The sequence below is a fragment of the Suricata suricatta genome, chromosome 12 (assembly GCF_006229205.1).
Source record: "Suricata suricatta isolate VVHF042 chromosome 12, meerkat_22Aug2017_6uvM2_HiC, whole genome shotgun sequence".
NCBI lineage: Eukaryota > Metazoa > Chordata > Mammalia > Carnivora > Herpestidae > Suricata > Suricata suricatta.
In genome coordinates this window covers 3864147-3889618 of record NC_043711.1, presented here as the reverse complement: position 1 = coordinate 3889618, position 25472 = coordinate 3864147, and the positions used below count along the sequence as shown (strand labels likewise).

At 63.2% G+C, this 25472-nt stretch overlaps 4 protein-coding genes across 18 annotated transcripts in view; 2 read left to right on the top strand and 2 right to left on the bottom strand.

The window, feature by feature from the left end:
- The window catches only part of RANBP3 (RAN binding protein 3), a 52454-nt gene extending 42967 nt beyond the window's left edge, over positions 1–9487 (top strand). For 9 of the 12 annotated variants that reach the window (XM_029916983.1, XM_029916987.1, XM_029916991.1 and 6 more), the window contains 8 exons: positions 1233–1336; positions 2522–2600; positions 3502–3604; positions 4087–4211; positions 6116–6236; positions 7311–7453; positions 7908–8088; positions 8188–9487. In XM_029916983.1, the coding sequence (XP_029772843.1) occupies positions 1233–1336; positions 2522–2600; positions 3502–3604; positions 4087–4211; positions 6116–6236; positions 7311–7453; positions 7908–8088; positions 8188–8231 (900 nt within the window). In that variant the 3' untranslated portion in view covers positions 8232–9487. The remainder of the gene's footprint in view (positions 1–1232; positions 1337–2521; positions 2601–3501; positions 3605–4086; positions 4212–6115; positions 6237–7310; positions 7454–7907; positions 8089–8187) is intronic. The other 3 variants (XM_029916989.1, XM_029916985.1, XM_029916982.1) reach the window with 1 other exon arrangement.
- CAPS (calcyphosine) lies at positions 9414–16622 on the bottom strand. 4 transcript variants are annotated; one of them, XM_029916993.1, is made up of 5 exons: positions 16537–16622; positions 10783–11060; positions 10532–10709; positions 10239–10445; positions 9414–10165 (listed from the first exon to the last, which is right to left on the bottom strand). In XM_029916993.1, exons 2-5 carry the CDS (start codon positions 10863–10865, stop codon positions 10064–10066), a joined length of 570 nt encoding a protein of 189 aa, XP_029772853.1. In that variant the 5' UTR covers positions 10866–11060; positions 16537–16622; the 3' UTR covers positions 9414–10063. The 4 variants fall into 4 exon arrangements, with proteins under 4 accessions (XP_029772853.1, XP_029772854.1, XP_029772855.1 ...); XM_029916994.1 differs by lacking the exon at positions 16537–16622 and having other exon boundaries at positions 10783–10904; positions 10983–12354; XM_029916995.1 differs by lacking the exon at positions 16537–16622 and having other exon boundaries at positions 10783–10889; positions 10983–12354.
- Positions 12454–16161, bottom strand: VMAC (vimentin type intermediate filament associated coiled-coil protein). Its single transcript, XM_029916996.1, has 2 exons — positions 15625–16161; positions 12454–14407 (listed from the first exon to the last, which is right to left on the bottom strand). The coding sequence occupies exons 1-2, from the start codon at positions 15813–15815 to the stop codon at positions 14089–14091; spliced, it is 510 nt and encodes a 169-aa protein (XP_029772856.1). The 5' UTR covers positions 15816–16161; the 3' UTR covers positions 12454–14088.
- A 122-nt stretch (positions 16623–16744) lies between the features above and the next one.
- NDUFA11 (NADH:ubiquinone oxidoreductase subunit A11) lies at positions 16745–21507 on the top strand. Its single transcript, XM_029916997.1, has 4 exons — positions 16745–16926; positions 20286–20378; positions 20468–20590; positions 21327–21507. The coding sequence occupies exons 1-4, from the start codon at positions 16830–16832 to the stop codon at positions 21437–21439; spliced, it is 426 nt and encodes a 141-aa protein (XP_029772857.1). The 5' UTR covers positions 16745–16829; the 3' UTR covers positions 21440–21507.
- Positions 21508–25472: the final 3965 nt, after the last annotated feature.

Here is a 25472-nt window from a genome sequence, read left to right as displayed (position 1 = left end):
AGTCACCCCTAATTGAGAAGCATTACCTTATTTTTTTAAGGTAGGGAAGATGGAAAAGCAACTGTTTCCTCTCCCATAGGAAACAATAGTATCTGTCCCCTCCTGGCTGCCCGCAAGGCCTGCTGGTCGGGCCTGGGACTGAGTCGGGGTCGGGGGAGCATCTGGCAGTGGCAGGGGAGTGGCGCTGGCTCCCCAGGAGACCAGGGCCGGGCAGCAGGGCCTTCCCGGCCACAGGGACAGAGTCCTTCTACGCCGTTTCCAGCAGCTCGCCGCAGGAGCTCCGTTAGACGCCTGAGCGGCCACGTCAGTGGCTCCGTCTGGGGACATCTGTGGTTGTCACAACTAGGGCATGGGTGCTACTGCCGACCATTGGGTGGAGGCCAGGGACGCTGCCCGGCACCCCCAGCGTCCGGGGCGGCTTCCCCCCCAGAGTGACCCCCCCAGTGTTGAGGATGGTGATGCGGAGAAGCCCTGAAAATAAGGAAACTGGAGCCTCTCGGGCACGTAGAGAGCACCGGGCTGTGCCATCTGCTTTCTCCTTCGGCGACACCCACACGCCCAGAGGGGAAGAGTGGGTCTTGCTGTGCGAGGCTTTACCCAAAACAACGAGTCCCTGGAGGCTGTGCGCCCCCGGGAGAGGAAGCCGGAGCAGGGGGGGCCTGGGACCCTCCTGTGCTGGCAGGCGGGGGCGAGGGCTCCTGCGACCTGTGCTCTCACGGTTAGCTGCCAGCTCCTCAGTGGGGCGACTTCTGGACCCCCCGAGTCTCCGCTTTCTCAGTCCTAGAGCGAGGCTGGGGGTCGCGCCACTCGGGTCCCGGGCAGGTCCCCTCCAGGGAGCAGTGTGACGGAGCCGACATAGGTTAGAGGAGCCCTCGAGAACGATGCTTTTGTCACGTTTATAATAAACCCCGGAAGGTACGAGATGCGTAAGCCTCCCGTGGTCCCGTTACGGAGCATTGGTGGAAATGCCAGCAGGATGCCAGCTTGAGAGTTTGGTTTAAAAAAAAAAAAAAAAGACAAGGTGGAAAAAGCTCCCTCAGGCCTTAGGAACTTTCTATATATTAACGATTAAAAGCAGAAATGGGGACGCTGATCACAGCCCCGCTCCTGGCGTGTACGTGCTCACGTGCGCACACGGAGGACGTGTGTCTGGGGGCTGTGCAGCCAGGCCGGGCTGCGGAGGCCACGACAGGCGGTCCTCCGAGCGCTCAGCGTGCCTCTGTGTCTCACAGTTAATACACGAGAACACTGAAGTCGCCGACATGGAGAACGCCGGGCCTCCCAGCTCAGAAACGCCAACTGCGACCAACTACTTCCTGCAGTATATCAGCTCCAGGTGGGTGTCTCCGGCTGGTGCCCAGCTGCAGAGGGGCCTGTGGTCCTCCGTCGCCCCCGCCGGGGACCCGGACAGGAGACAGCATGGGGACCAGGAGCCAACCCAGACTTTCTGGGGGGGCGGGGAGGGCAGGAAGGAAGGGAGCGGGCAGGGTTTACCAGAATCCTGGATGAACACCCCCGGCTCCTCCCTGTATTCCCGCCGTGGGCACGGCTCTGCGGGGCCTAGCGCATGGTGCTTCCGCAGATACATGAGGCAGGACCCAAGTTTTGCTTGGCCCTCGGAGGGACCTCTGTCACCCAGATCTCACGCCCAGAGCAGACCCGAGTAGCCCAGTGGCTGCCTGGCTGCCTCCCGTTACCAGCCAGGTCCGGCCTGCGGGACCTTCCGTGGGACCAGAGCTTGCCAGAGCTTAGCGCTGCCGTAAGTGGTGCTCGTTAGTGGTCTGGCTGCCCCACGGGCATGTCAGAAGGAAAGCGTGCCCCTGCCTGGGAGACATGCCTGCAGAGCAGATAGAACGTGGGCTTGGAAGTAGGAGAGAGACTTGGCATGAGCGGTGGAGACTTCGCCCTTGGCGGCCTGGACGCTGGCGAGCACAGTGCATCGGACGTGGGTTTCAAGACCCGGCTTTGGCCCTGCAGCACGTCCCAGACTGGGGCGTGCTCACAACTGTGACATCTTAAACTGGCTGAAACGTGGTGGCGATGGCGGCTCCAGGATCATCCCAGGAGTGGGAGGCGTCACCTTTGTGCGGGCCAGGGGACGGGCTTCACAGCATTGCAGTGACTTATGGGGGTGGCTGCTGCCTGGCACAGGCAAGTTCCTTCCAGGAAGTGGGTGGCTCCTGGTCAGGCCTCTGTGGGCAGCCTCTCAGAGGCTGTGTCCTTGTGCACCCCGAGGGTGACACCCTCCTCCAGGGGTCAGGGAAGGTGGCCGTGGGGCGTGTCCACTCCAAGAAGTGGACTCTTGGAGATGGGAGCGGAGCTTCGGGTGTGTGTTTACCGTTCAGCATGCCCGGCCTGGAGGCTTGAGTCCTGTGCACCGGGCCCCCGCGGGGAAGGCCAAACAGGCCCACGCCGGGCTTTCTCCCCCACTGTGCCCACACGAGTGTGGCCCGCGCCGGTGCACACCTGCCTGCCCCGCCCCCCCTGGCTGTCTCACACTCACGGTACGCCTTCTCTTCAGTTTAGACAACTCGACCAACAGTGCCGACACCACCAGCAACAAGTTCGTGTTTGGCCAGAACATGAGCGAGCGCGTGCTGGTGAGTGCGCCCGGGGCGCGGGGCGTGCGAGGGGTGTGCGAGCGGGCTGCCACCTGGTCTGTGACATGAGGACGTGTTCAGTCGCAGAAGAGCCCCCGCCCCCGCCCGGCCGGCAGCTCAGCCTCGGCCCAAGGCAGGCTCCCCTGAAGTCAGGGGCCGGCTGCGGGGACCCCCGTCAGACCAGAGTCCTGAGCCACGTGCTTCTGAGCCCAGCCCACGCCCCTCCCCGACCACGAGGCCGTGGAATGGACAGCTCGGGGTGGTGGGGGGGGGGGTCCTCTAGGGGCCCCTGCAGGGTCCCAGGTGTCTCCTGCGCACGCCAGGGCCGGGGCGCTCGGGGGCGCTCGGGCTGCCTCCCGTCCCAGAAGGCCTGGCCAGCTTGGGATGGGTTCCAGAGTAGTTCAGCCGCTTCGCTGTTTCCGTTTCCTTTTCCTTCCTTCCCCCCGCACCCATCGCGAGTGTGCTCAGGGAGCTGTCTCGTCCCACGTCGTCATTTCCGCCCTTGTCTGCGCCACGTTCAGAAGCCTCCCGCTGCCTTTCTCGAGCATCACTCCTGTTTCTGTCACAGTAGCACACGGCCCCCTAACACATCAGGGAGGCCTCGCTTGGGGACCAGTGTGTGTGGTTCACCTAGAGCATCGAAGGGGGCGCTGCCCGTATCGTGAGAGCGCTTCCTGCTAGGTTTCACCCAGTGGTGCTCGAGAATCGTTGTGTGGAGCCGGGGGTGTAGGTGGGTCCCCAAAGCTGTAAAGGAGAAGCCATCCGCAGAGCAAAGCCCTCCGCCTGGCAGGAAGGCGGCGAGAGCCGCCATCCGGCAGAGGGGCGTCCTAACCCAATGCGGCCGGCCCCCAGGGGCACGCGGGCACGCGCCCCCACCCGTGTGCTCTCGTTTGCCCTGCAGAGCCCCCCCAAGTTAAATGAAGTCAGTTCAGATGCCAACAGGGAAAACGCAGCTGCTGAATCCGGGTCCGAGTCCTCGTCCCAGGAGGCCACCCCCGAGAAAGGTATGCTGCAGTCCCGCCGCCTCGTGGGAAGGGCACGGAGCGACGGGGGCACGGTCCATCCAAGCCCCTGCCCGGGAGGGACGGAGCCCCCGCTCGCTGCTAGCCTAGCCTCACGTGAGCCGGCCCCTGGGACCGTGTCTGAAAGTCCCGGCGTGGTGCTGGTTTTCAGTGAGCAGAGAGGCGACACGTTCATCCTGAAACAGCAAGGCTGTGGCCCTGCCTGGTGCCTCTGGGGACAGGGTGGAGGAGGTGCTTGTCCCCTTCCTTCTCCTTGCCCTGGGGACTGGGGCGGCGGCAGGGGCGTCTCCATCGCTGTGTGGGAAGAACCGTGCCGGCAGCGGCCCCCCGGGTGCTCGCCCTGCAGACCCCCAGGGCCACACGGCTGTGTCTCGGAGCCCCGCTCCGGATCCCAGAGCCCCCAGAGCCGGGACCTGTGAGGTACACACGCACGCACCCGCCGGCAAATAGTCAATGTCGTTTAGCCAATAACATTTCAGAGTCCCTGGCCGAGTCGGCAGCCGCCTACACCAAGGCAACGGCCCGGAAGTGTTTGCTGGAGAAAGTGGAAGTCATCACCGGGGAGGAGGCCGAGAGCAATGTGTTACAGGTGAGGCGGGCCTGGCAGGGGCGCCGGGAGGGGCCGTCGGAGCCCCCCCGCTGCCCGGCGCATCGGACAGGCGGGATGCGGCCAGTGCCCTCCCTTAGGGGCCTCGCTGGCGCAGCTCCTAAGAGCTTGGCAGGTGCCGTGGTGTCAGGACCTGTCGTGAGACGGGGACTGTTGTAGCAAACCCCCGGGGTGAGCAGTGGGAGCGTCCCGTCACACTGGCGCCCCCTGTTTCGCCAGGGGGCAGAGGTCAGAGATGCAGCCCAGACTGTGTCCCCACCTCTCCCCTGTGCCTGCCCTCTTCTGCGTCCCAGGACGACGTGGCCACGTCAGTGGGCCTCTCGCGTCTGCTGTTCGATCTTGTGCACACGTGTGTGTGTGTGTGTGTGTGTGTGTGTGTGTGTGTGTGTGAGAGAGAGAGAGAGAGAGAACTGCATGGGGCATCGGAGTGTTTCATGTGGGCTTTTCAAGTCCTTTTTTAAAATTTTTTAAATTGTTTTATGAATGTTTATTTCTGAGAGAGACAGAGCGTGAGCAGGGGAGGGGCGGAGTGAGAGGGAGATACAGAATCGGAGCAGCTCCAGGCTCCAGGCTGTCAGCACAGAGCCCAACGCGGGGCTCGAACCCACCAATGGTGAGATCGTGACCTGAGCCGAAGCCGGATGCTTACCCGATGGAGCCCCCCAGGCACCGACGGGCTTTTAGGAGGCCTGCTCTTCCTGCCCGCCCAGCATCGTGAAGTCTGCACTTGGAAAGAGCGACTTTCCATCAAAGATCCGCACACTTCCTGTGGAGCGCCTCGCGTGGCCTCCGTGGTAGACTCTCTTTCTCTACTGCAGCTTTCCTGAGACGCTGTGCCGTGGAACCCGCCCTTCTACGGCTTGCAGGCAGCGGTTTGAGTGTGTGCACGGGGTTGTGCCACCGCCACCGGGGCTAAAAGAGAAGAATTTTTGTCCCCGAAAAGTAAACTTCATACCCGTTATCAGTCAGCCCCCGCACACCCCTCCCGTCCGTGGATGGGCTGTTCTGGATGGTTCACGCACGTGGACTCCCACCCCGTGTGGCCCCTCCTGTCCGGTGTCCTCCCGGAGCGTCGTGTGTTCGGGTCGCTCCTGCTCGCGGCCGAGGGACGTGCGCATGCGCGGCAGACATGGTCCTCTGTGGACATGCGCAGTGGACATTTAGGGTGTGCTTTTTAGCGGTCATGAATCAGGCTGCCGTGAACGTGTGTATAGGCTCATGTGTGAAGACACGGGTCATGTGTGCAGTGCCCTGGGCCATGCATGGGGCCCTTAGCATTTGGAGGAACCATTCTCTGCAGCGTCCATGCCGTTTTTTCGTCCCCCAGCCACAGGCGGGGCTTCTGGCTCCTGCACACCCTCCCCAGCACCTGCTGCTGCCTGTCTGTCTGGTTACATCCTCCCGCAGGGGCCACGTGGGGCCCCATTGTGGTTTTTATCTTTGTGTCCTTAGTGATTTTTTTTAGTTTGTTTTCATTCATTGAGAGAAAGAGCATGAGCCGGGGGAGGGGCAGAGAGAGAGTCCCACGCAGGTTCCACGCTGTCGGCACAGAGCCCGACACGGGGCTCAGTCTCACGCACCGTGACATCATGAGCTGACGAAATCAAGAATCGGACACTTAACCAACTGAGCCACCCAGGAGCCCCAGCCTTAGTGATTGGTGTAATGTTTCTCTGCAAGTGTAGACTTCATCTTCGATGGAGAGCAGGATAAAAAAGGTGGCCCCGGGCTACACGTGGCGCCCACCCCCACCCCCCAGCCCAGGCCGGCGTTCACTGACCTCGGCCTGCTGGGTCACTCGGTGGACGGAGGCCCCGGGAGGCTGCCCACGCCGGCGTCCGCCCTGCCGGGGCCCTGCTCACCCACGGGGCTGCCTTGTGTTCCAGATCCAGTGTAAGCTGTTTGTCTTCGACAAGACCTCGCAGTCCTGGGTGGAAAGGGGCCGGGGGCTGCTCAGACTCAACGACATGGCCTCCACCGACGATGGGACGCTGCAGTCCCGACTAGGTGAGCTGTGGCGCCGCCTCCGCGGGCAGGGCCTGGGGTGGCGCGGGGGTCCCAAGGCCAGGAAGGGCGGGACCCCGGTGCGGACCCCCACGGGAGAGCCCCTGGTGCCCACACCCCGCGGCCCGCAGGCCCGGCCTGATCCCCAGCCTCTCGCAGCCAGCCCCTCCCTGACTCTCCTCTTTGTGGCAAGTAGATAAAAGGACTCGGTACTTTCAAACTTGTTTTACGATGACAAAAGTGCCCATTGCTTTACGGTGGAAAGGAGAAGCCAGCAGCCCGTCCGGCCACCCTAGACCGCTGCTGATCCTTCTCACACACCTTCCCCCAGCCCGACCCAACTGCTCCACCACCTCGGAAGTAGGCCCGAGGGCGCAGAGGGCTCGGGAGTGGACTTGGGGAAGGCTGGTCGTTCTGGTCATTGGGAGCCCGGGACCCCCCCGCTGCAAACTCCCCCCTCTCCCGGCTGGGCCAAGCTGCTCCGTGTGGTGGGGAGAGGTGGGCTGGCGGGCAGACAAGCCGTCGCCACCTCCACAGGGTCAGGGCACGTGTGGAGGAGGGTGACAATAGACCAGGCCGGCCGACAGTGGCCTTGGGCCTGTGGAGGTAGCACCCAGGGTGCTGTCCTCAGCACACGTCCCCCTCTGTCTCTGAGCAGCAGTTGGCCTCAGCCTTTTTTCTCAGAAAGCCACAGGGTCGGGGCTGGGGCTGCCCTGAGAGTGGGGCTGGTCGGGGGTCCCACCAAAAGAGTGCCGGTGCCCAGCTGGTGCTTGGTCCCTATCAGGCCCCACCTCCCCCTAACCCTCCCCTTCCCCGAGGGAGCCGCCATCCTGGCGCCCACGGGGAGACCAGCAGACCCTCCACGCACCGGAGATGGCCTCTTACCCGCCCCGCCCCTTCGCGGCCGTGGCGGGGCTCAGGAGGTGCGGCGGGGGGGGGGGGGCTGCGGCTCAGCAGACAGGTGGCTGACGCGGACCCGGAGAGACGGTGGGGTTTCACCCTGTGCTGTTTTCCTTCCGGGTGGCCCGCTGTGGGCTCGGGCTCAGGGGCCAGGGCTGACGGCCTTGTTGCTTGCAGTGATGCGGACCCAGGGCAGCTTACGGCTGATCCTCAACACCAAGCTATGGGCCCAGATGCAGATCGACAAGGCCAGCGAAAAGAGCATCCGCATCACAGCCATGGACACTGAGGACCAGGGCGTGAAGGTCTTCCTGATCTCAGTGAGTAGCCGGGGGCGGGGGGGCAGGGGTACTGCCGACCTCTTGGGAAACCGAGCGGCTGGGCAGCACCCTGGGCGAGGGCCATGCCCTCCTGAGCCCCCACAGAAGGGAGGTTCCTGGGCGCACCCAGTCAGCGCACTGCCCCTCTGCGGTGCCCTGTGGTTCAGGGGGGCCAGTAGGGCGATCTCCAGGCCAGCCAGTGTCCATGGGGAGTGGGTGGGGACAAATGGGCGGAAGAGAGACGGGAGCGGGCCTGCAGCACTGAGCGCCAGCGCAGCCGCACACCCTGTGAACCCTGGAGGACACGCCCTGGGTGGCAGGCGCTTAGTCCTCTGTCCCCAAGTCATCTGCTGTCCCCAGTGTATCCTCCCCGGACCCATCTGGGGGTGTGGAGGCAGCCACCCAACCTGAGGCCTCACAGCGCGCACCCCCCCCCCCCCCGCGCCTCTCGCAGGCCAGTTCCAAGGACACGGGCCAGCTGTACGCGGCCCTGCACCACCGCATCCTGGCGCTGCGCAGCCGCGTGGAGCAGGAGCAGGAAGCCAAGCCGCCCGCCCCCGAGCCCGGGGCAGCGCCGTCCAATGAGGACGACAGTGACGAGGACGTCCTGGCTCCATCAGGGGCCACCGGAGGCGGTGAGCCGGGGTCCCACCCTGGCGGGGGTGGGGGGCCGACCAAGGGGGTGGGGCTCCGTGGGGGAGGGGCCTGACGGCGAGGCTGCTGCTTCCCCACAGGTGCCGGCGACGAAGGGGACGGGCAGACGGCCGGGAGCACATAGCGCCAGGAGCCGGCTGCCCGCGAGCCTGCTGCTTTGTCCGTCTGTCCGCCCGCCCGCCCGCCGGCAGTGTTGAGGCGTGGGGCGCGGGAACCACACTCCCCGCTGGGTTGGCCACAGTTCGGATCCGCATGTCCCGTTCAGAAGCAGACTCGGGAACTGCCTGAATGTGGTTTGGGACACGAGACCTCATCATATTGATGAGCAAAAAGAAAAACATTTCTTCTCTCCCCTCCTTTGAATTGAAATGGCACATTGAGACTTGTCACGCCTCCTCTCACTGGGACTGGGACACCTTGTTTCTTCACCCCTCCCTCCTCGTGTCCCCGGCCGCCGCCGCCTGCCCAGCCGCCGGGTCTGTCCACGCAAGTGTGAGCGCTGGGCCTGCTGGACGCTGTTAACCACCGTCTGGACCTCCCGTTTCCCACACTCTGACCTGGGGCTTACATTCTTAGACCTTCTTCTCCCCAAGGCTTCGTGTTTGGTTTCTTAGGTTAAGACTCCCTTGGGCATCGATCGGGCACAGCTCCATCCTGGCCCACCTCCTCCCCTCCCCGGGCTCCTGGCTCTGTGCTGGGGTCAGGCCCCCCTCGGTGCCCTGCCCAGGGGTGCTGAGGGCTTGGGCCCCAGACCTGGAGAGAGCTTATCTAGAAGAGGGTCACTGGACCTGGGTGGGGACCTGTCCCCATCTCGTCGGTCACCTGTCATCTGGCACCCAGGCACAGACCTCTTGCCGCCGGCCATTCCTTGCCCGGCCCTGGACCTCACCGCCCCCAAGACCATCCAGGGCTGGGGGCCTCTGTGAGAGGCGGAGGCGGACCTTAGCAGGGCCTTTGGGGAGGGGCAGGGGACTGGTTCCCGGCAACCAGCCACCCCCCACAGGAGCAGGCGCCGTGCCCACCCCAACCCTGGAGCACAGCCAAGAGCCAGCCGGGCATCATGCACCTGGGAAGGCCTGTGAAGACAGTCCCTGTGCTCAGGGCTCCGAGGGATTTCAGAGGAAACTGCCCAGCCCTGCCCTCAGAGGGGGAGAAGGCCCCGTGTCTGCCGGCCGCACGCGGGCCGCTTGTGTGCAGCCTGAGCCCCAGCCGCGGGAAGACCCCAAAGGCCCTCCCGGCAGATCCGGTCACACTTCTCTGCTTTAAGCCTTAGCCAACTAGTGACAAGTAAAACCAGTAATGCCCATGTGTTTTGGAACATTTATGTAAGATTGTCATATGAAATGTATTTGGGAACTACATTAAAACTTTTAACTAAAACCCTGGCCTCCTGCATGCCCCAGGGGCCTCAGGAAGCCAGACAGCCTGGCCAAGGACAGCCTCCGGCTCCCAGGGCAGCCTGGCCCCTGCCCGACTCCACAACCGAGCAGGTGACCACACTTGGCTGCCTTCCAAGACTGGCTGCCTCCATGCAGAGCTTTGCTTTGTCCCCTGCCGTCTGGCTTCCCTGGGTGGGGGCGGGGTGGGGGGCACGCATCAGGGCAGGGGGCTGCTGGCAGGGCTGAGGGGTCCCTGCAGAAACGAGGAAGCAGGGTGGGGGGAAACTGCAAGGGGCTCTGTGAGACCCGAGGTCAGCACGGCAGGGACGGGGGGCGGGGGGGGCCTGCTCCCTGGGCCTCTGAGCCAATGACCCAGCCTTGGGACCTTTGTCCGACTTGCACCTCATGGTCAAGCTGGGTCCTCTGAGGCCTGGTCCGGGCGGTCCCACAGCCTCAGTCTCTGCACGTTCCCCTGTGGCCCCCCACCCCGGCGGCTGCCCAGCTGGAAGCCCGGGTCACGGGTGCCAGGGTGGGGGTCCTACGCCAGGATGGTGCTGGGGGAGTACACGTGCGCTGCTCACAGCTGCCACGCGCTGGTCATCATGGCCACGAACTCCTCGTCTGTGTCCACGGAGGCGCTCACGCCGCTGTAGTAGTCCTGGAATTCGGCCAGAGTGACCTGGGGGCAGACGCGCGGTCAGCAGGGACCAGAGACTGGGGCGGAGGGGGTCGGGGTATCCGTGGGCACCCACCTGCCCGTCCTTCTCGGAGGAGTCAAAGTTGTCCAGGAAGCGGCGGAGGACCTGCTCCTCCGTCCACTCCCCGCTTCGCACCTTGGGGTGGGCGCGGCCACTGTAGACCCCCCGGAGGTCGTCCACGGTCACCACGCCATCCCCGCTGCGGTCCAGCTTGGCGAACGCGGCTGCGATGACTGCCTCCCGGGCCTGGGACATGGGGGGCTGGGGAGGAGAAGGCAGTAACCGGGGGGCCCTCGGGCATCCGGGGTCAGCACCGCCCCAGGCGAGCCCGCCGGTCCGGACCTCACCCGCAGTGCCCTCAGGAACTCCTCCAGGTCCAGCGTCCCGCTGCCGTCGCGGTCCCAGCGCCGGCACACGCCCTCCGCCTCGGCCGCGTCCAGCCCCAGCCCCAGCTCAGCCAGGCCCCGCCGCAGCTCCCCCGAGTCCAGGGATCGGCTCTTGTCCCGGTCCAGCCGGCGGAAGAACCTGAGGGGCAGGGGACGGAGTTAGACCGCACTCTCCGGAGCTGGGGGTGGAGAAGGCTCAGGGCGCAGCTCACCTCGCCAGGCCCTGGATGCCCGAGGCCCCTCGGGACAGGCACTGTGCCCGCAGCTTCTCCACAGTGGCGTCCACGGCGTCCATGCTGGGTCAGGGCCGTCTGGGGAGCTGGATGGGGGAGAGCTGGAGGAAGGGTCCCCGCTCTGCCGGCCAGGCTACGGTCGGAGGCCACGGGCCTGTCCTGGCCAACTCCCTACTCACCTGCCCCGAGTCCGTCCTGGAGGCCACACAGCCGCGCCTCTGGCTCCTGCCCACTCTGCCCGGCGCTGGCAACGCGTCCTGCCCCGAAGGAGTGTTGCTAAGGGATGGTGGCTCAGGAGACTGGGAGGGGCCCCAGCTGTAACCCTCACTGTGCTGGTGCCTCGTGGCCCTGGGCACACCCTGTGGAGCTGAGTGGCCGGGCCGAGAGGGACTTGCAGTGCCCAGGTGTGGGGTAAAGCCAGACCCTGGTGGGGAGGGAAGGTGTTGGCGAGGGGGAGAGGGGGGTCCTTCCTGGCTCCAAGGAGGGGTGGGCCACAGCCCTACAAGGACCAGCGTCCTGGATGGACAGGGGCAAGGCCATGGCCGAGGAGGCTCAAGACCCAATTCCTGTGTGCCCTGGAACAGGTTCCCTTCCCTCTCTGGGTTTCACCAGCCCCTGCCCCCCTTCACAGGGCAGCACCCAAAGCTGCTGAGGGATCCAAGTCAAAAGGGTTGGAGGTGGCCCAGGCGCACCCCCAGGCCCTCAGATGAAAGCGGCTGAGCAAGGACACGGCTTACAAGTGTCTCAGTGTTAAGTCAGACAAATTCCTGGTAGTTAGTTAGGGGCCACTTGCGGTATTTTTGTCAACATGGGTCTCTCGGTGGCCGATTTCAGTTCTCAAACGTCACTCGGTGGTCTTGCTCATGATAAGCTAAGGGGAGCCAGGGGACTGTGGCACCAAACGAAGACGTGCCTCTGCCTGCCTCCCCCTGCCCCGATGTCATCCGAGAAGAACCGAGGCCACCATCACAGGAGGCCTTTGGTTGAGACTTTGGGCACCTGTGCCAACTGAGAGCATTTCAACCCCACAGACAGGATTGCAAGTGACTCTGGATTTCCCAGGACCTACACGCAGGCCCCGCGTGGGGACCCTCAGCTGCAGACACCCAGAGGTCACCAGAGGCTTTTCAAAGCCTGGGCTCAGACATGGCACAATGGCAGTGTCAGAAAGGAATCCCCAGAGAGCATTCGGGCCCCGGCCGATGCGACACTGTCGGTGACATGAGAAACGGCAGCAAAACTCCTGGCGCCTGCCGCAGTCCCTAATTGTCCGAGGAGGCAGAGAACTGCTCCATTGTGTTTTTCTTAAGGGTTACAAAAATCACATTTTTTCCCCCGTAGAAAAATGTCAAGTATTAACCACAGCCGTTGTAACTCTGTTTTTGGCATCGCCTCGCCTCAAAGAGACTCAGAATCTCAACAATAATCCCTCCCGAAATTGGAAGTGGCCCAGCCCCTCCCCACCCTGAGGCCCACGCTGAGCCTCACTTTCCACATCTGGGAAATGGGGCAAGCCTAGGCCGCAAAGATTAGACACCGGCCCCTGTGACTGTCACCTGGGTCTCTCTGCCTGACAGAACCTCGTCCCAACCCTGGAACAGCACCCGGGCTGCCTCTCCAGTCCCCACCCAGGAACGAGGAAGGACCAAGGCCAAGGAATCATTCAATTTATTCTTGAGCTCAGACAGGCCTCGGCCTGCCTTTCCCTCATACGAGCAGTCCCCCTGAGTCATCCTTAGAAAATGGGGCCATTGTTCCTACACTGAGGGGTCACTGTCAGACGCCAGGCAGGGCAGGCAGCACCATCCTGAGGGCTGGGGATGGATACCGACCTTTCCAGGCCAAAATGGGCCCTGCCCCTCGGCGGTTCCTGGTGTGACAATTCCTGAGAAAGGAGGCGGGAATGGCCGCCATAGTACCGGGCTGAGCAGAGAAAGGCACAGGATTCCCTGGTTTGATTTAAAAACAAAAACAAAAACAGGCACCCTGAGTGTCTCTGGCCAAGAAGGAGCAGCGGGGAAAGTGAGTTAAGAAAAGAAGATTCTCTAGAAAATATAAAAAGGAGCCGGCTGCTTCCTACAAAAGCTAGACTGGCCAGGAGCCTCATCAGATGTGCTGGGGGTCCCTGGCTCCCTTTGGGACCCACAAACCCAGCGTGTTCCTAAGGAGGTCCCAGGGTGCACCTGCTGATAAAAGAATAGGAACCCTGCCCTCAGGTAGCTGCGCTGCCACTCCGGTGACATGAAGTTCCGTAAGGAAAACGGACGGGAATCACTCCGGATAAGGCAATCAGGGAAGACCCCTCGGAGGAGGTGACTTCTGAGCAAAGATCTGAGTGACAAGGAACCGGTCCTGTGACCTCCGGGGGAAGAACGATCTAGGCAGAAGGCAGAGCCAGTGGACATTCCCTCAGGAAGGACTCTATCGGGAAAGAGGCTGAGGGACGCCTGAGCCTCCCGGGGTTTCACAGCCTGGCTGCCGGCATCTCACAGTGTCTCACACACACAGCACGCTCTGCCTCCTGGGTTAAAGGTGGACGGAAGGACAGAGTTAGGGGGGAAAAAATCTAGCACTAAAAATGGGTCTTCCTACAACCAGGGCAAAATGGCACAAGTTCCCAATTCTGGTCTGGGAGGAAGGGTAAGAAGGAGCTTTAGCTGGGACCAGGGATACCTCGGAAGGAATGGAAACCAGGGCAGGGGAAGAGGGGAAACTTGATGCCATCTGTCTCCACAAGCAGCAGAGATGTGGGATGCTGCAGGGGCCGGACATCTGGCCCTAAGAGAGGCAACGGAGCCAACTGGACCTCACACTTTGGCTGAAGAGGGGATCCCGGGCTCAGAGCCAAAGAGGCATGACCAAGATTAAAGCAGAAATCCAGATTTTTGTGTAAACATTGCCATTGTTTCAGTAAGTTGACTGATTTAAAGTTTTGTTTAAAAAAAACAAAATATGAAAAACAAGGGGCCCCTGCCTGGCTCAGTGGGTAGAGCATGGGCCTCTTGATCTTGGCGTTGTGAGTTCCAGCCCCACACTGGGTGTGGAGATGATCTAAAATCTTCAAAAACGACAACAGCAAAACCAAGCCAAAAACCCTCCATCTGGGCTCCACATCTGCCTCTGGCCCGCGGACTGCCTGTTTGAAACCTGTGACTTTTTAGCAGGTTTTGATGCTTGGAAAGGATTACGGCTCTGCCATGGGGGCCCCTCCCGGACACAGGTGAGCCCTGGGGACACGCCCAGCAGTGGAACTCCGTCTCTGCTGTGGAATCTATGCCCCGGGGCTCACACGGTGGTCCCAAACACCGCAGGCTGCAGGTGGCCCTCGTCCTGCTCGTCCCCAGTGCTGTTGGCAAGGCTTGGGCTGGGCCCCCCGGAGGGTGGGTGGCTGGGGTCTCCGGCTGGCAGGGGCCCCAGGCGTTCGGCTTGGGCCAGGGCGGCCAGCAGCCGGGCCAGGGGTGGCCGGTAATGGCAGATGTCCCGCAGCAGCTCGGCCCGGGGCTGGAGCTGCCCGATGAGCTCGTCCCTCTGGCGCAGGGCGGCCTGCAGGCTGTGGACAGTGGCCTCGGAGGTCAGCAGCTGCTGCTGGAGGGCGGCAATCTCACTGGCAAGAAGGCAACACAGGGCAGCTTGGTACCAAGGGGACCGGAGAGTCCCCTCCTCCCTGCTCCCAACCTCACGGGACTCCCCATCGCCATCAGGATAAAGGCCATGCTCCTCACCCCTGCTTCGAGGCCCTCCCCTTGGCATGGACTGAATGTTTGTGCCCCCTCGAGACTCTGGGGCTGAATCCCGACACACCCACCCCCACCCCCAATGTGATGTATTTGGACTTGGAGCCTTTGGGACGTAAGTAAAATAAGATGAGCTCATGAGGGTGGGGCCCTCGGAGTACGGGTGTCCTTGTAAGAGACAGCAGAGAGTCTGCTCTCTGCCATGTGAGCACACAGCAAGGAGACAACAACCGGCAAGCCAGGAAGACAATCTGTCTCTGTCGCCAGGAACTGAACGGATCAGTTGGACTTTCCAGCCCCCAGGGGAGAAAAAAAAAAGTTGTGTAAAGCCCCCCCCCCCCATCTCTGGTGTTCTGTTATGGCAGCCAGAGCCGACTAACTACCCTCATGGCTTCCGGCAGGTCCCTTTTCCCCTGCATCTTTTCCTCTTTTCCTATTTGTTCAGCTTAGATGGCCCCTCCTCCGGGAAGCCTTCCATCTCGCCCCCTCAGAACCCTATATGCCCTTCCATCACAACCCCAACCGCTCCATTTTGTGAGTGCTTGCCTACGCCTAACGGTTGTGCTATGTAGGTCTCACCTAGGGGCTCTCCTGCACCGCACCTGCCTGGCACATAGAAGGTGCTCAGGAAAGATGAATGAATGGCTCCAACCCTTTCCCACCTGGGTTCCAGACCTCCCTCTTCCCTGGGCTCTTGTCTCATCTCTTTCAACCCTCAGCGCCTCTTCAAAACTAGAGGGGCTCTTCAGAAATGCTGGTGTGATCCCAGCCACCTCTGCTCCAAAACCCACCATGGCTCCCAGTATCTAGGAGGAGGTCGGTGACCACTCGGAAAGAGCCGATCTTGCCTTGTGGAGAAACGGGCTCTGTTTAAAGTTAGAAATCCACACTTGTGTGACACCTCTCAACTTTGCTTGCTGGTGACTAGTTCGAAGAGTTTGGTGTTTGTTTTTTCAATCGCACCAGCAGTCCAGCCTACACGGGAATGTAATGCACACGGATCCCTCGCCTCTCCTCCCTTTCCAGTCTCCGCTCTGCCTCCGCCCACGTCCTTCAAGAAGTCCACCTGGCCGGCCCCGGGCCTCACCAGTCCTTGGCGCGGCCCAGCTCCTCCAGGGCAGCACGCAGCTGCTGGTCGTGGCGGGCCAGGCGCTCGGCCTGGGCGCTCACTGTGCGCTCCGCCGCGTCCAGCCGCGCCTCCAGCTCCGCCGCGCGCCGGTGCACAGCCGCCAGGTGTGCGTTCGCCTCTCGGATCTGCAGCGGCTGCGGCGCCGACATCGCCCAGGCGCCGTCCGAGACAGCCCGGAACCGGGCCCAGGTCCCGCCCCGGCCACGCCCCCAGCCCCGGTGGCCCACGCCCCAGAGGCTCTCCTTGGACTTCAGCGCGATTGGCCTCGGTCCGATGGGTCGCGCCCTCCTCCAACCCAAACACCCTCAATGGTTCGGGCACCTCGAGGCTCCGCCCCTGAGCCCGGCCTGACTGTAAGATTGGCCAACGACCTGAAAAACACACGCCCTCAGCAAGCCTGACCACGCCCAGGCTGCGACTCTCTAGGAGCCGCCCGAACGGCCACGACCACGCCCCTCAAGCGACCCACAGCTCCGGATTGACCAAGTCCCCTACAGGCGGTGTCTCCCCCCCGCCCCCGGTCACGCCCCCAAGCCTAGCCCGCCCCTCCTCCGACCCGGGTCTTGGACAGCCATCCGCAGGCTGGGCACAGGTGCTGTCTCGCTAAATCCTAGCCCCAGGATCGGTCTCTCGTTCGCCGCCCGCGAGCCTGGCCACGCCTCAAAACAGTCGCACGCGGTTCAGATGGGCCGAGGGCGTGGTCATGCCCCCACGCGGATTCTGGAGCTGGGAGTGGCCGCATTTCCGCTGTGCCCCCGCCCCATAGTTACATCTTCCTCCTATCAAGTGGAGTTCCGTCCCGCGTCCGAATACCCGTCATAATCCCACCCCTGGATTAGGCCCCCCACTTCAGGTCAAACCCTTCCTAACCTGGGCCCTTATGAGTTGGGGCTGGTGAGATCTGCCTTCACTGATTCTGGCTGACCTCAGTTTCTCCCTCCAGAAACTGCATGCGCGCTTCCTTTACACTAGTCCCGACTCGGCGCATGCGCGCCGCCCGTGTCTGTGTTCCCGGTGCTCAATAAAGTTGCACGCTTGTTGTCGGCTCCTGCTCCCAAGAGGTTGCGCGCGCCGCCCCGGAAGTCTCGCGAGAACGAACGGCGGCTGCCCTTGGACGCGGGGAGCCGGCAGGGTGTGCGGTGTGGGGCCAGCGGTGAGTGATTATGTTGCGGACGTTTCTTCAGCAATACCGAGACATCCCCGATGGCACCGAGTGCCACCGCAAGACCTTCGCCAGTACCACACTCAGTGGTGCCGCTGGTGAGCGCCTCCCGGGCCCCGAGGGCAGAGGGTGCAAGGAGGTCACAGAGTCGCTGGGGGCTGACCGAGGGCGTCCTAGGGGGATCTCGCAGGTGGGGCTTGGTTGTCACCGGGGTGTCTGCGGTGGCCCTGGGACGCTGAAGATCTCTTGTATGAGGCAGATTCTGGAGGCGTGTCGGATTGATTCAGAGGGCGCAGCAGGAAGGCAGCAGGGTCCATTGGAACTGTCCCCAGGGGTCGGGAGCTGGGTAGCTCACGGGGCGGCACGTGGGCGTCGTGGGGATGTCTGGGGGCGGCCAGGAGGGATTCATGTCTGAAGAGGGTCCGGCCGGGTTGGAGGGCCCTGGGAAGCGGTGCATGGGACAAGCTCTGGGGTCGTCAGAAGCAGCTCCCGGGCGCTGGGATTTGGGAGTTATTGTTGACGCCGTCACCGGGACGTCGTTGAGTGGGAGAGGACCGTTGTCGTGCTCAAGGAGCTGGGGATTCATGAGACTTAACAACAGGGTTCAGTTAAGGTTATTTTGTGGGGGGCCGGGCAGGGGATCGTGGGTAATTATTCTGGAGGGAGATGAGGGGGGTTTTAGGGTCCAGGAGAGCGGGTGGTTGGCCATGTGCGAAGCTTTTATTGGGACCACCAGAGGGGTCGTAGGGGGACGGAGATCATAGATGCGATGGGTCAGGGGCTACTATAAGGGCAGCCTTTGGAGGGCATAAGGGGATTCACAGCCCTAGCACTTCCCTGCAGGGGAGACCCCAGCCTCGCCCCTCCCAGTGTCCCTTTCGTTCTCAGTCTCTCTGAGAAGTATATAGGATAGTTTGGGCCGCCTTCATACCTCCAGCTCCTGAAACGAGGCCTGGCAGAAGTTGAGTCTCCACCGGGCTACCATGCGCCCAGGTACTGCATGTGAGATCAGCAGCCATCGTGCCCGTTTCTCAGATGTGTACAATGAAGTTTCGAGGGGTGTAATAACTACCCCCACGGTCTTTTGGAGCCGGTGTGCAAATCTAGGTCCGCTGAGATGCTCCTGAGGGTGGCTGGGGCACAGGCTGTGCGTCCGGGGTCCTTGTGGCGGGGAGTCCCCACGGGTGGGTTATGCGGAGTCGGCTTGCATGGCGAGTTGTTGGGACAGTGGAGGGGCGCGGTGGGGCCGCTGGGGGGCCTGAGAGAGGGCAGTGTGGGGTTGGATCGCTGCAGGGGGAAGTTACACGGGCACGTTCTTAAGGAGCGATGCTGGCATTGGGGGGTCCCTGGCAGAACTTGGCAGAGGCTCATGGTTGTGTCTAAAAGAAAGTTGAAGCAGGAGGGAGTCCCCGTAGAGGCACGGGGGGCCTTCAGGGAGAAGACTGGGGGTTTTGAACCTGAGAAAGACATGGACACTGGTGTCTGTGACTGGGGGCCTGTGTGTGATCTCAGATGCACAGGCCATGGCGGCGGACTGAAGTCTCCGGAGGCTTTTGGGGAGACTGAGCACGTTCCAGGAGTGGGGTGCTGATGAGTGAGCGAGGGGCTTCTGCGTGGAGGGTCTTTTAGGGACATGGGTGGGAACCTTTGTCAGAGGTCCCAAGTCAGACAGTCGCGGACTCAGATCCGTGGTGGTCCCTGGCTTCCGCGAGCCCTCGAGGGTGCCCACGTGTCTTCTTCCAGGGTGTCACTGTGTGCGCACGTGTGCGTGCGTGTGTGTTGCTCATGATGCCCACCTGCATGTTCTCACTGGCCAACTCCACGCAACCTACAGGACTTGGCTCCTGGATCCTTCCTTACCTTCCCCTCCCTCATCCCCTGCCTCCCCTCAACCCTCAGTGAGAGAACACTCTTGTTTCCCATCGGGCTTTCCTGAGATGGTGAGTGAATGAATGAATGAATGAAGGCACCCAGTAACTCTTTTGAATGGATGGGTGGGTGGATGGACAGATGGATCAGGGCACACAATAACAGTGAGTGAATGTGTGAGTGAACAAAGATAGAGGAACCAAATGAATGAATGAATGAATGAGTGTGGGTACATAGTGAATGAATGAATGAGAGCACACAGTGTGAATGAATGAATGAATGTGGGCGCACAGTGAATGAATGAATGAGAGCACACAGTGTGAATGAATGAATGAATGTGGGTGCACAGTCACTGAATGAATGAATGAGTATGCCCTGTGTCTGGAGGTCAGTGCTGGAGGCTGAGAGCCAGGAGCCTGTGGGGGGCTTCTGTGGGGTGATGGGGGCTATGGAAACATCCTCGCATGTTGGGGGACCACAGGATCTGGGGAGGGCTGGGCTGTGGCAGGCCACCCACCATATTGAATGATTGCTAGCAGGGAGTTGGGGGGCGCAGTCTTTGACCCTGGGATAATCGGGGACCACTGGGTCATCCACTCCCAGTTCTAGGACTTCTGAGGGGAGCAGGGCAGTGGGGACACCATGTGTGGCATGGAATGTGAGCTGGAGACAGCCGTTCTAATGGACTGGGCTGGGCGGGCCCTGGGAGGTCCCTGTGGCACCTGGGCCAGGCGGGGGGTCTGTAGGGAGAGCCCTGTGCTGTGTGCCCTGAGCAGGGTCAGCTGGAGGTTGGGGAGCCCCGTGCTGGTTCCTTCTGGTGACTCCGAGCCAGCTCTGCGGGGGGTCTGATGAGAGCAGGAACCCAAGGGCTTGCCTTGGCCTCACCCCAGGCCCGCACGCCAGCCAAACCAGTGTTTGCTCACGATGCCCAAAGACACAGCCTCTGTCCTCACCGCCCACCCACCACTTGGCTCCAGGCCCGGCCCCCGGCGGGCCCCTCATGCGTGGAAGCCAGGGAGGCTGGGGTGACAGCAGAGATGGAAAAGCTGACCGGGTGGTGAGGCCGGGTGGGCGTGAGCAGCTGCCCAGCCAGCCAGGTGTGGGGGGTGGCCCTGGGCCAAGCTGCTAGCAGGGAGGGGGCCCCAGGGTGACGAGTGACCAGCCCAGGAGCCAGGTCTCTGCCAAAGAGGATTAGTCCAGGGCCCCATGGGAGAGTGCAGCCTTGGACGGGAGTGGGGTGCAGGGCCCATGGAGCGCAGCTCTGGACACTGACCCTGGAAGCTTCATGCTAGGCAGGTGCACTGTGGAGGGCGCAGGGGACCCGGGGCACAGAGGCGGGATTGGGAGCCCCGGTTCTGGAACCACAAACAGGGCTGGAATCCCGCCTCGGCCACTCAGCAGTTCTGGGGCCCTGGGTGAACCCCAGAACCCAGAACCATCCCTTCCTGGGCGAGGGGAGAGCTAGGAGCCTCCTTGAGGGTGCCGTGGGGGCTCTGGGACAGAGGCTTTCTCTGATAGCAGAGGGGCCACGCCTCGCCTCAGTGCTCTGGCGCTGGTCCTTCTCACGTCACCCCCTCTGGTCCCGTAGGCCTGATCTTCTCCGCCTACAGTGTCACACTCCAGCCGCCAGGCTCCTTCCTGGAGGGAGTGGCGAGGACGGGACGATACACATTTACTGCAGGTGAGCGAGCCCCGGCTTCTCCTGGGCCCTCCAGGCACTGGCCGCTGGGCCCTGACTCAGCGCCCGCCCCCCCACTGTCCCCCCAACAGCCGCCATCGGCGCCATATTTGGCCTCACCTCCTGCGTCAGCGCCCAGGTCCGTGAGAAGCCCGATGACCCCCTGAACTACTTCATCGGAGGCTGTGCCGGGGGCCTGACCCTGGGAGCGCGCAGTGAGTGAGCCCCGCCCCGGCGGCCGCCGGCCACCACCCGCCATTCTGTCCCGGACCAGGGGCCAGGCGTGTGGGGTGCTTGTGAGGGGGCTCGGTGGCCCGAGGTCACCTGGGAACCTGCAGAGGTGCCTCCCGAGTGGAAGGCAGGCGGGGGGCCCTGCGCCAGCCTGGCACAGTGGGCCTGCCCGGGGCAGGAAGCAGACCGGGCTCTCCCCGCCTCCCACAGCCCTGGCCCACCAGCCCGCCAGCGCTTGGTGGAACGTTCCAGTCAGGCAGAGAGAGGGCACCGTGGAAGGGAGGCCCGTGCATCCTAGCCTTTGCTTTAAGACCTTGGGTGAGGGCCGGGTTTGAGGTGCACCCCCAGCCTTGGCGGGGAGCCCTGCATACAGCACGCAGACCTCCCTCCCCGGCCGCGGCTCTTGGGCAAGCGGGGCATTCCGCGCCCTTCCGTTCACGGTCTGCAGAGCAGCTAGAGGGCCTGGCACCTGTGGCAGGGACACAGGCTGAGACTCGACCAGCACCGTCCCCTCCACAGCTCCGGCGCCCCCGGGCCTGGCAGCCTAGACCCCTTCTGGCCTGGGTTTCCGGGTTTCCGCCCACGTCTTCAAAGTCAAGGGGTCCCGTACTAATCCTCAGGGCGCCCTCAGCCTCGAGGGAAGGATGCGCCCTGCCCCCCGCCCCGGGCAGCTGCGGGTGAGCCCCACGCCCGCCTGACGCTGTCCCCTGACCCCGGCAGCCCACAGCTACGGGATCGGAGCTGCCGCCTGCGCCTACATGGGCACGATCGCCGCCATGGTCAAGATGGGCCAGCTGGAGGGCTGGAAGGTGTTCGCGGCGCCCAAGGTGTGAGCCCGCCGCCGCCCGGGCCCCCGGACAGGCTGCAATGCGGCGAAAAATAAACTCTGTGTGTACCTGTGTGTGTGAGTCTCCTGCCCCTCCTCCCCTGGCGTCTGGGACGTGACCCCGTCCCAGGAGGGCTGGGCGACGGTGACAGGCCAGCAGCTGCCCAGCAAGGGAGCCTGAGATGCGGCTTCTGGGTTTATTCCAGCAGGGCCAGCTGGGCCCCAAACACAGGGCATGGGGGGGGGGCACCGTCCTCCCTGCGCGCCCCCCCCACACACACACACACAGGTCACAGGCCGTCCCCTCTCTGGGCACCTCCCCAAAGCCAACAGCATGTGGAAGACACACCCAGGACCCACGCACGGCCTGACTCCAAATTCCTGGGCATTGGAGCGGAGCACCCAGACAGGCTGACCCAGGAGCCTTGTTTCCATGTGACAGGTGGGTGACAGGCGACCAGGAGCCTGCAGAGCAGGGGCAGCGGCAGGGACAAGGGAAGAGAATCCTGATCCTCGCCTGCCGCCGCCGCCTGTCAGGCCCCATGGTTGAGGCAGCTGCGGGAAGCTGGCTGCGGCTCCGGGCTTCCTGGCAGCCGGGGAGGGAGGCTTGCTCCAGCGTGCCGAGGTGGGCCAGAACTTAGGGCTCTCGGGCCCTACCCTGGGGAGCGGGGCTGTGCGTGGGCGGCGATTGGGTCCTGGTGGGGTCTGGGCACCGGAGCCCGGCCCTGACCCCCCCACCCCGCCCGTATCTGGCTCCATCGCCTGCCCTTTCTCTCTCACCCACCCTAGTGCCCACGTGGTTGGAAGCCAGCCAGACTCGGGCCTGGCTTTCCTGTGTCCCTCCCCCACCCCCACCCCAGAGTGGTCACGCGGCCAGGTGTTGGGCAGCTGGGGTTCCCGTGCGGCACCGGGCCCTGCTGGCCTCGCCACCGCTGGTTTCTCGTTACGTGGCCGGCTGCTCCACGTCTCTGGCCAGAGTGGGACCAGGCGCCAGCTCAGGGTCGCGTCCGCGCCTGAGAAAGGCTGGAGGTTTGCCCCCACCCAGGGGTCAGGAGAGTGGGGGCCGGGCCGAGCCCTGAGAGCACTCTGGGGTCCCAGACCCGAATCAGAGTTCCTGCTCGCAGCTCTTTACCGGCTCTGTCCTCAGTGGCAGGTGGGGACCACGGGGCTCCCCCGCGGCAGTGTTCAGGAGGAGGGAAGCGCGTCTTCTGGGCCTTCCCTGGGGCACCAGCCGGCTGTGTCCCTGCTGCCGCCGCCCTCGGGCTGCCTTCCTGTGTCTCCCCACGGCCGTCGGCACAGGGCAACGCGGTGCCACAGGCAGGGCCTGTGGTCACTGAGAGCTGGACCGGGGGCCGGGGGCCGGCAGGGGGAGGGGGGCGAGGAACCCTGTCAAGGTTGTGGCTCTGGTGACTTCAGCCAGATCCCCCCCGCCCTCCCCTCCCTGTACATCCTTCCCCAGTCCCCTGGCTCTCTGTGAAACCCAGGCCCCGAGGAAAAGGGAAGACTGGTAGCCAGCCAGTCCCTTCCTGGCTCCTAGCCTCAGTTTCCCCTTTAGTCGGCTCAGACTGGGGCTCTGCTTGGCACCTACTCAGCCCTCTCCGGGTGGGCCGCCAGCACTGGAACAGGCCTGCCAGGCCCCCCAGAATGGGGCAGGAGAGAGCAGCTGCCTGCTGGGCTCCAGGGAGCCCCCAAACCCAGACCCACTTGTCCATAAACATTTATGAGGCTGCGAGGGACTGACTTCATCCTGCCCCCCACACAGACCCCGTGGGGACGGCCCTTGTTTATAGCATCCACCCCCACCCCCACCTGTGCCCAGGACACCACCTCCCGCCCTGGCAGCCCCTGCTTGGGGCAGTGAAGGACCTTTCCAGAGAAGAATGGGCCCCGTCCCCACCCCCTTCCTGAGCTCCGTGAAGCCATTTCCAGCCTCCTGTTACTGGGAGGGACTCAGAAAGGGCCTGAGGGCAAGGGGTGGCGGAGGGAGAGTCTGAAGATCAGGAATGAAGAGGTCTCACTAGATGTTCACGACAAGGTGGCCTGACCTGCGGGACAGGGCGCGCCCAGGGACTGATCAAGGAGGGGGTCACGTTCCCCCCAGGGCAGGCCTCTGGGGCAGTGGGGCACACACTGCCCTGTGGGGACAAGTCAGCAAGGGCTGCTTCACCCCTGCAGGCTCAGCTGGGGGGGGGGTGAGCCAAGATGTGAGGGGGCTAAATAAGGGGGTGCGGGAGCCTCGCCCAGCTTCTGCTAGCTCTGCTCATCCTTGCAAGGGCCCTCAGGGGGAGCTGCTCCCGCTGGTCCTGTGTTACAGATGGGGAAACTGAGGCCCAGACAAGCAGACCCGGCTCACAGCAGGCACGTGGCATTAGTTCCTTGGTTATTACTAAGCTCTCCTCGGCAGCGAGTCAGAGACCCCCGAGCGGTTGCGGCTGGAATACAGGCAGCCCCGCGACACGGCCACGTGACCCCTAAAGCAACAGCCCCCACGGATTCCTTTAAAAAGCTCAGGTGGGTGTGGGCTGGGGGTGCCTTTTGATCCAGGATGGGACACACCAGTCTACCAAGAGGGGCCTGGAGGCCTGAGGGGACTCGTCCTTTCTCCTTCTCACCCCTTTGTGAGTCCACAGTCTTTTTTATTTTTTTAATATGTATTTGTGGGGAGAGCGCAGGCAGGGGAGGGCCAGAGAGAGCAGGCTCTGTGCGGACAGGCTGATAACAGAGAAGCCCGACGCCAGGCCCGAACTCACAGAGATCGTGACCTAGTTGAAGTCTGATGCTCAGTCGACTGGGCCACCCAGGTGCCCGAGCCTGCAGTCTCCAGGGCCCCAAGGAGGGACCAGCCCCCATCACCGCCGTCCTGGGACAGCCCCCCTCCGACCCTGCAATGTGTCTTCCCTGAAGCAGCCACCAGAGGGTGCCCGTGAGCATCTGGGTCCTGCCCTCTGCCCACAGTCCTCCAGGGCTCCCAAGTCCCTCAGAGTAAAAGTCCGAGGCCCACAGGGCCCTGCATAACCTGCCTGTCTCCCCCCCCACCTTCCCCTTCCCCTTCTCCCTCTCTACCCGTCACTCGCTCTGCTCACTGTTCCTTCAACAAGCCAGACCCAGTGCTGCCCCGGGGCCATTGCACTGCCGTGCCATCTGCCTGGAACGCTCGCCCCCACATGTCCGTGCAGCCACCCCTCGCCTCCTTCGGCTCTCAGCTCACATGTGACCTCCTCACTGAGGCCTTCCCGGGTCCCCACACATACTTTACCCTCTCCTAGTTTCTGCCCACGGCATTTCGCAGCTTCTAGATCCCACTTCGTCATCATTGCATTGCTTCATGGACCACGTACTCCTTGAGGGACTCATCCTGGCTGTCACACCCTTGGGTCAACAGCCAGCCTAGGAACACAGCAGGGCTCCCTGAGCCTGTGGCCCAGCCCCACTTCTGAGCACCAGCCCTGGGCAGGGTCCCTATGACGGCCGGGGGGAGGGGAGGGCACGGAAATCATCCCTACCCAAACCTCAAGTCCAGACTCGGAATTCACTTGCAAGCACTGACAGAGAACCCACGGGTGCCAGGCATGGTCTCGGGCCTGGGGGGGGGTGGGGTCACATCAGCCAACAAGACCAACGATGTCGCTCCTTGCCGGGCCCCAAAGTCTGGTCTTGAAGGGGAAAATAGTAAAACAGCAGGGTGTTTTTTAATGAGCAAACAGTTAAACAGACAAGAATGTTTTACCTAGAATTGTGCTCCAGAGAGAAACCACGCTGACCCAAAGACAGGGGTGGGGGGTCTCTTTCGCTGGGGGTGCCCAGGGAGCTCCCAGAAGAAAGCAGCCTTGCGGTGCCGTGGCGGAAGGGCGTTCCAGGCAGAGGGACCGGAGCGGGTGAAGGTCCCGAGGCTGGGTCCAGTCGGGGCACCGCCCTAGGAACAGCTGGGAGGCCACGCGGCTGGGTGGGGCACCATGGGATCAGTGAAGGGAGGGCAGGGGCCAAGGTCAGGCCACGTGTCCCAGGTGGACATGGCAAGTCAGGGCAGAGTTTGGCGTCCG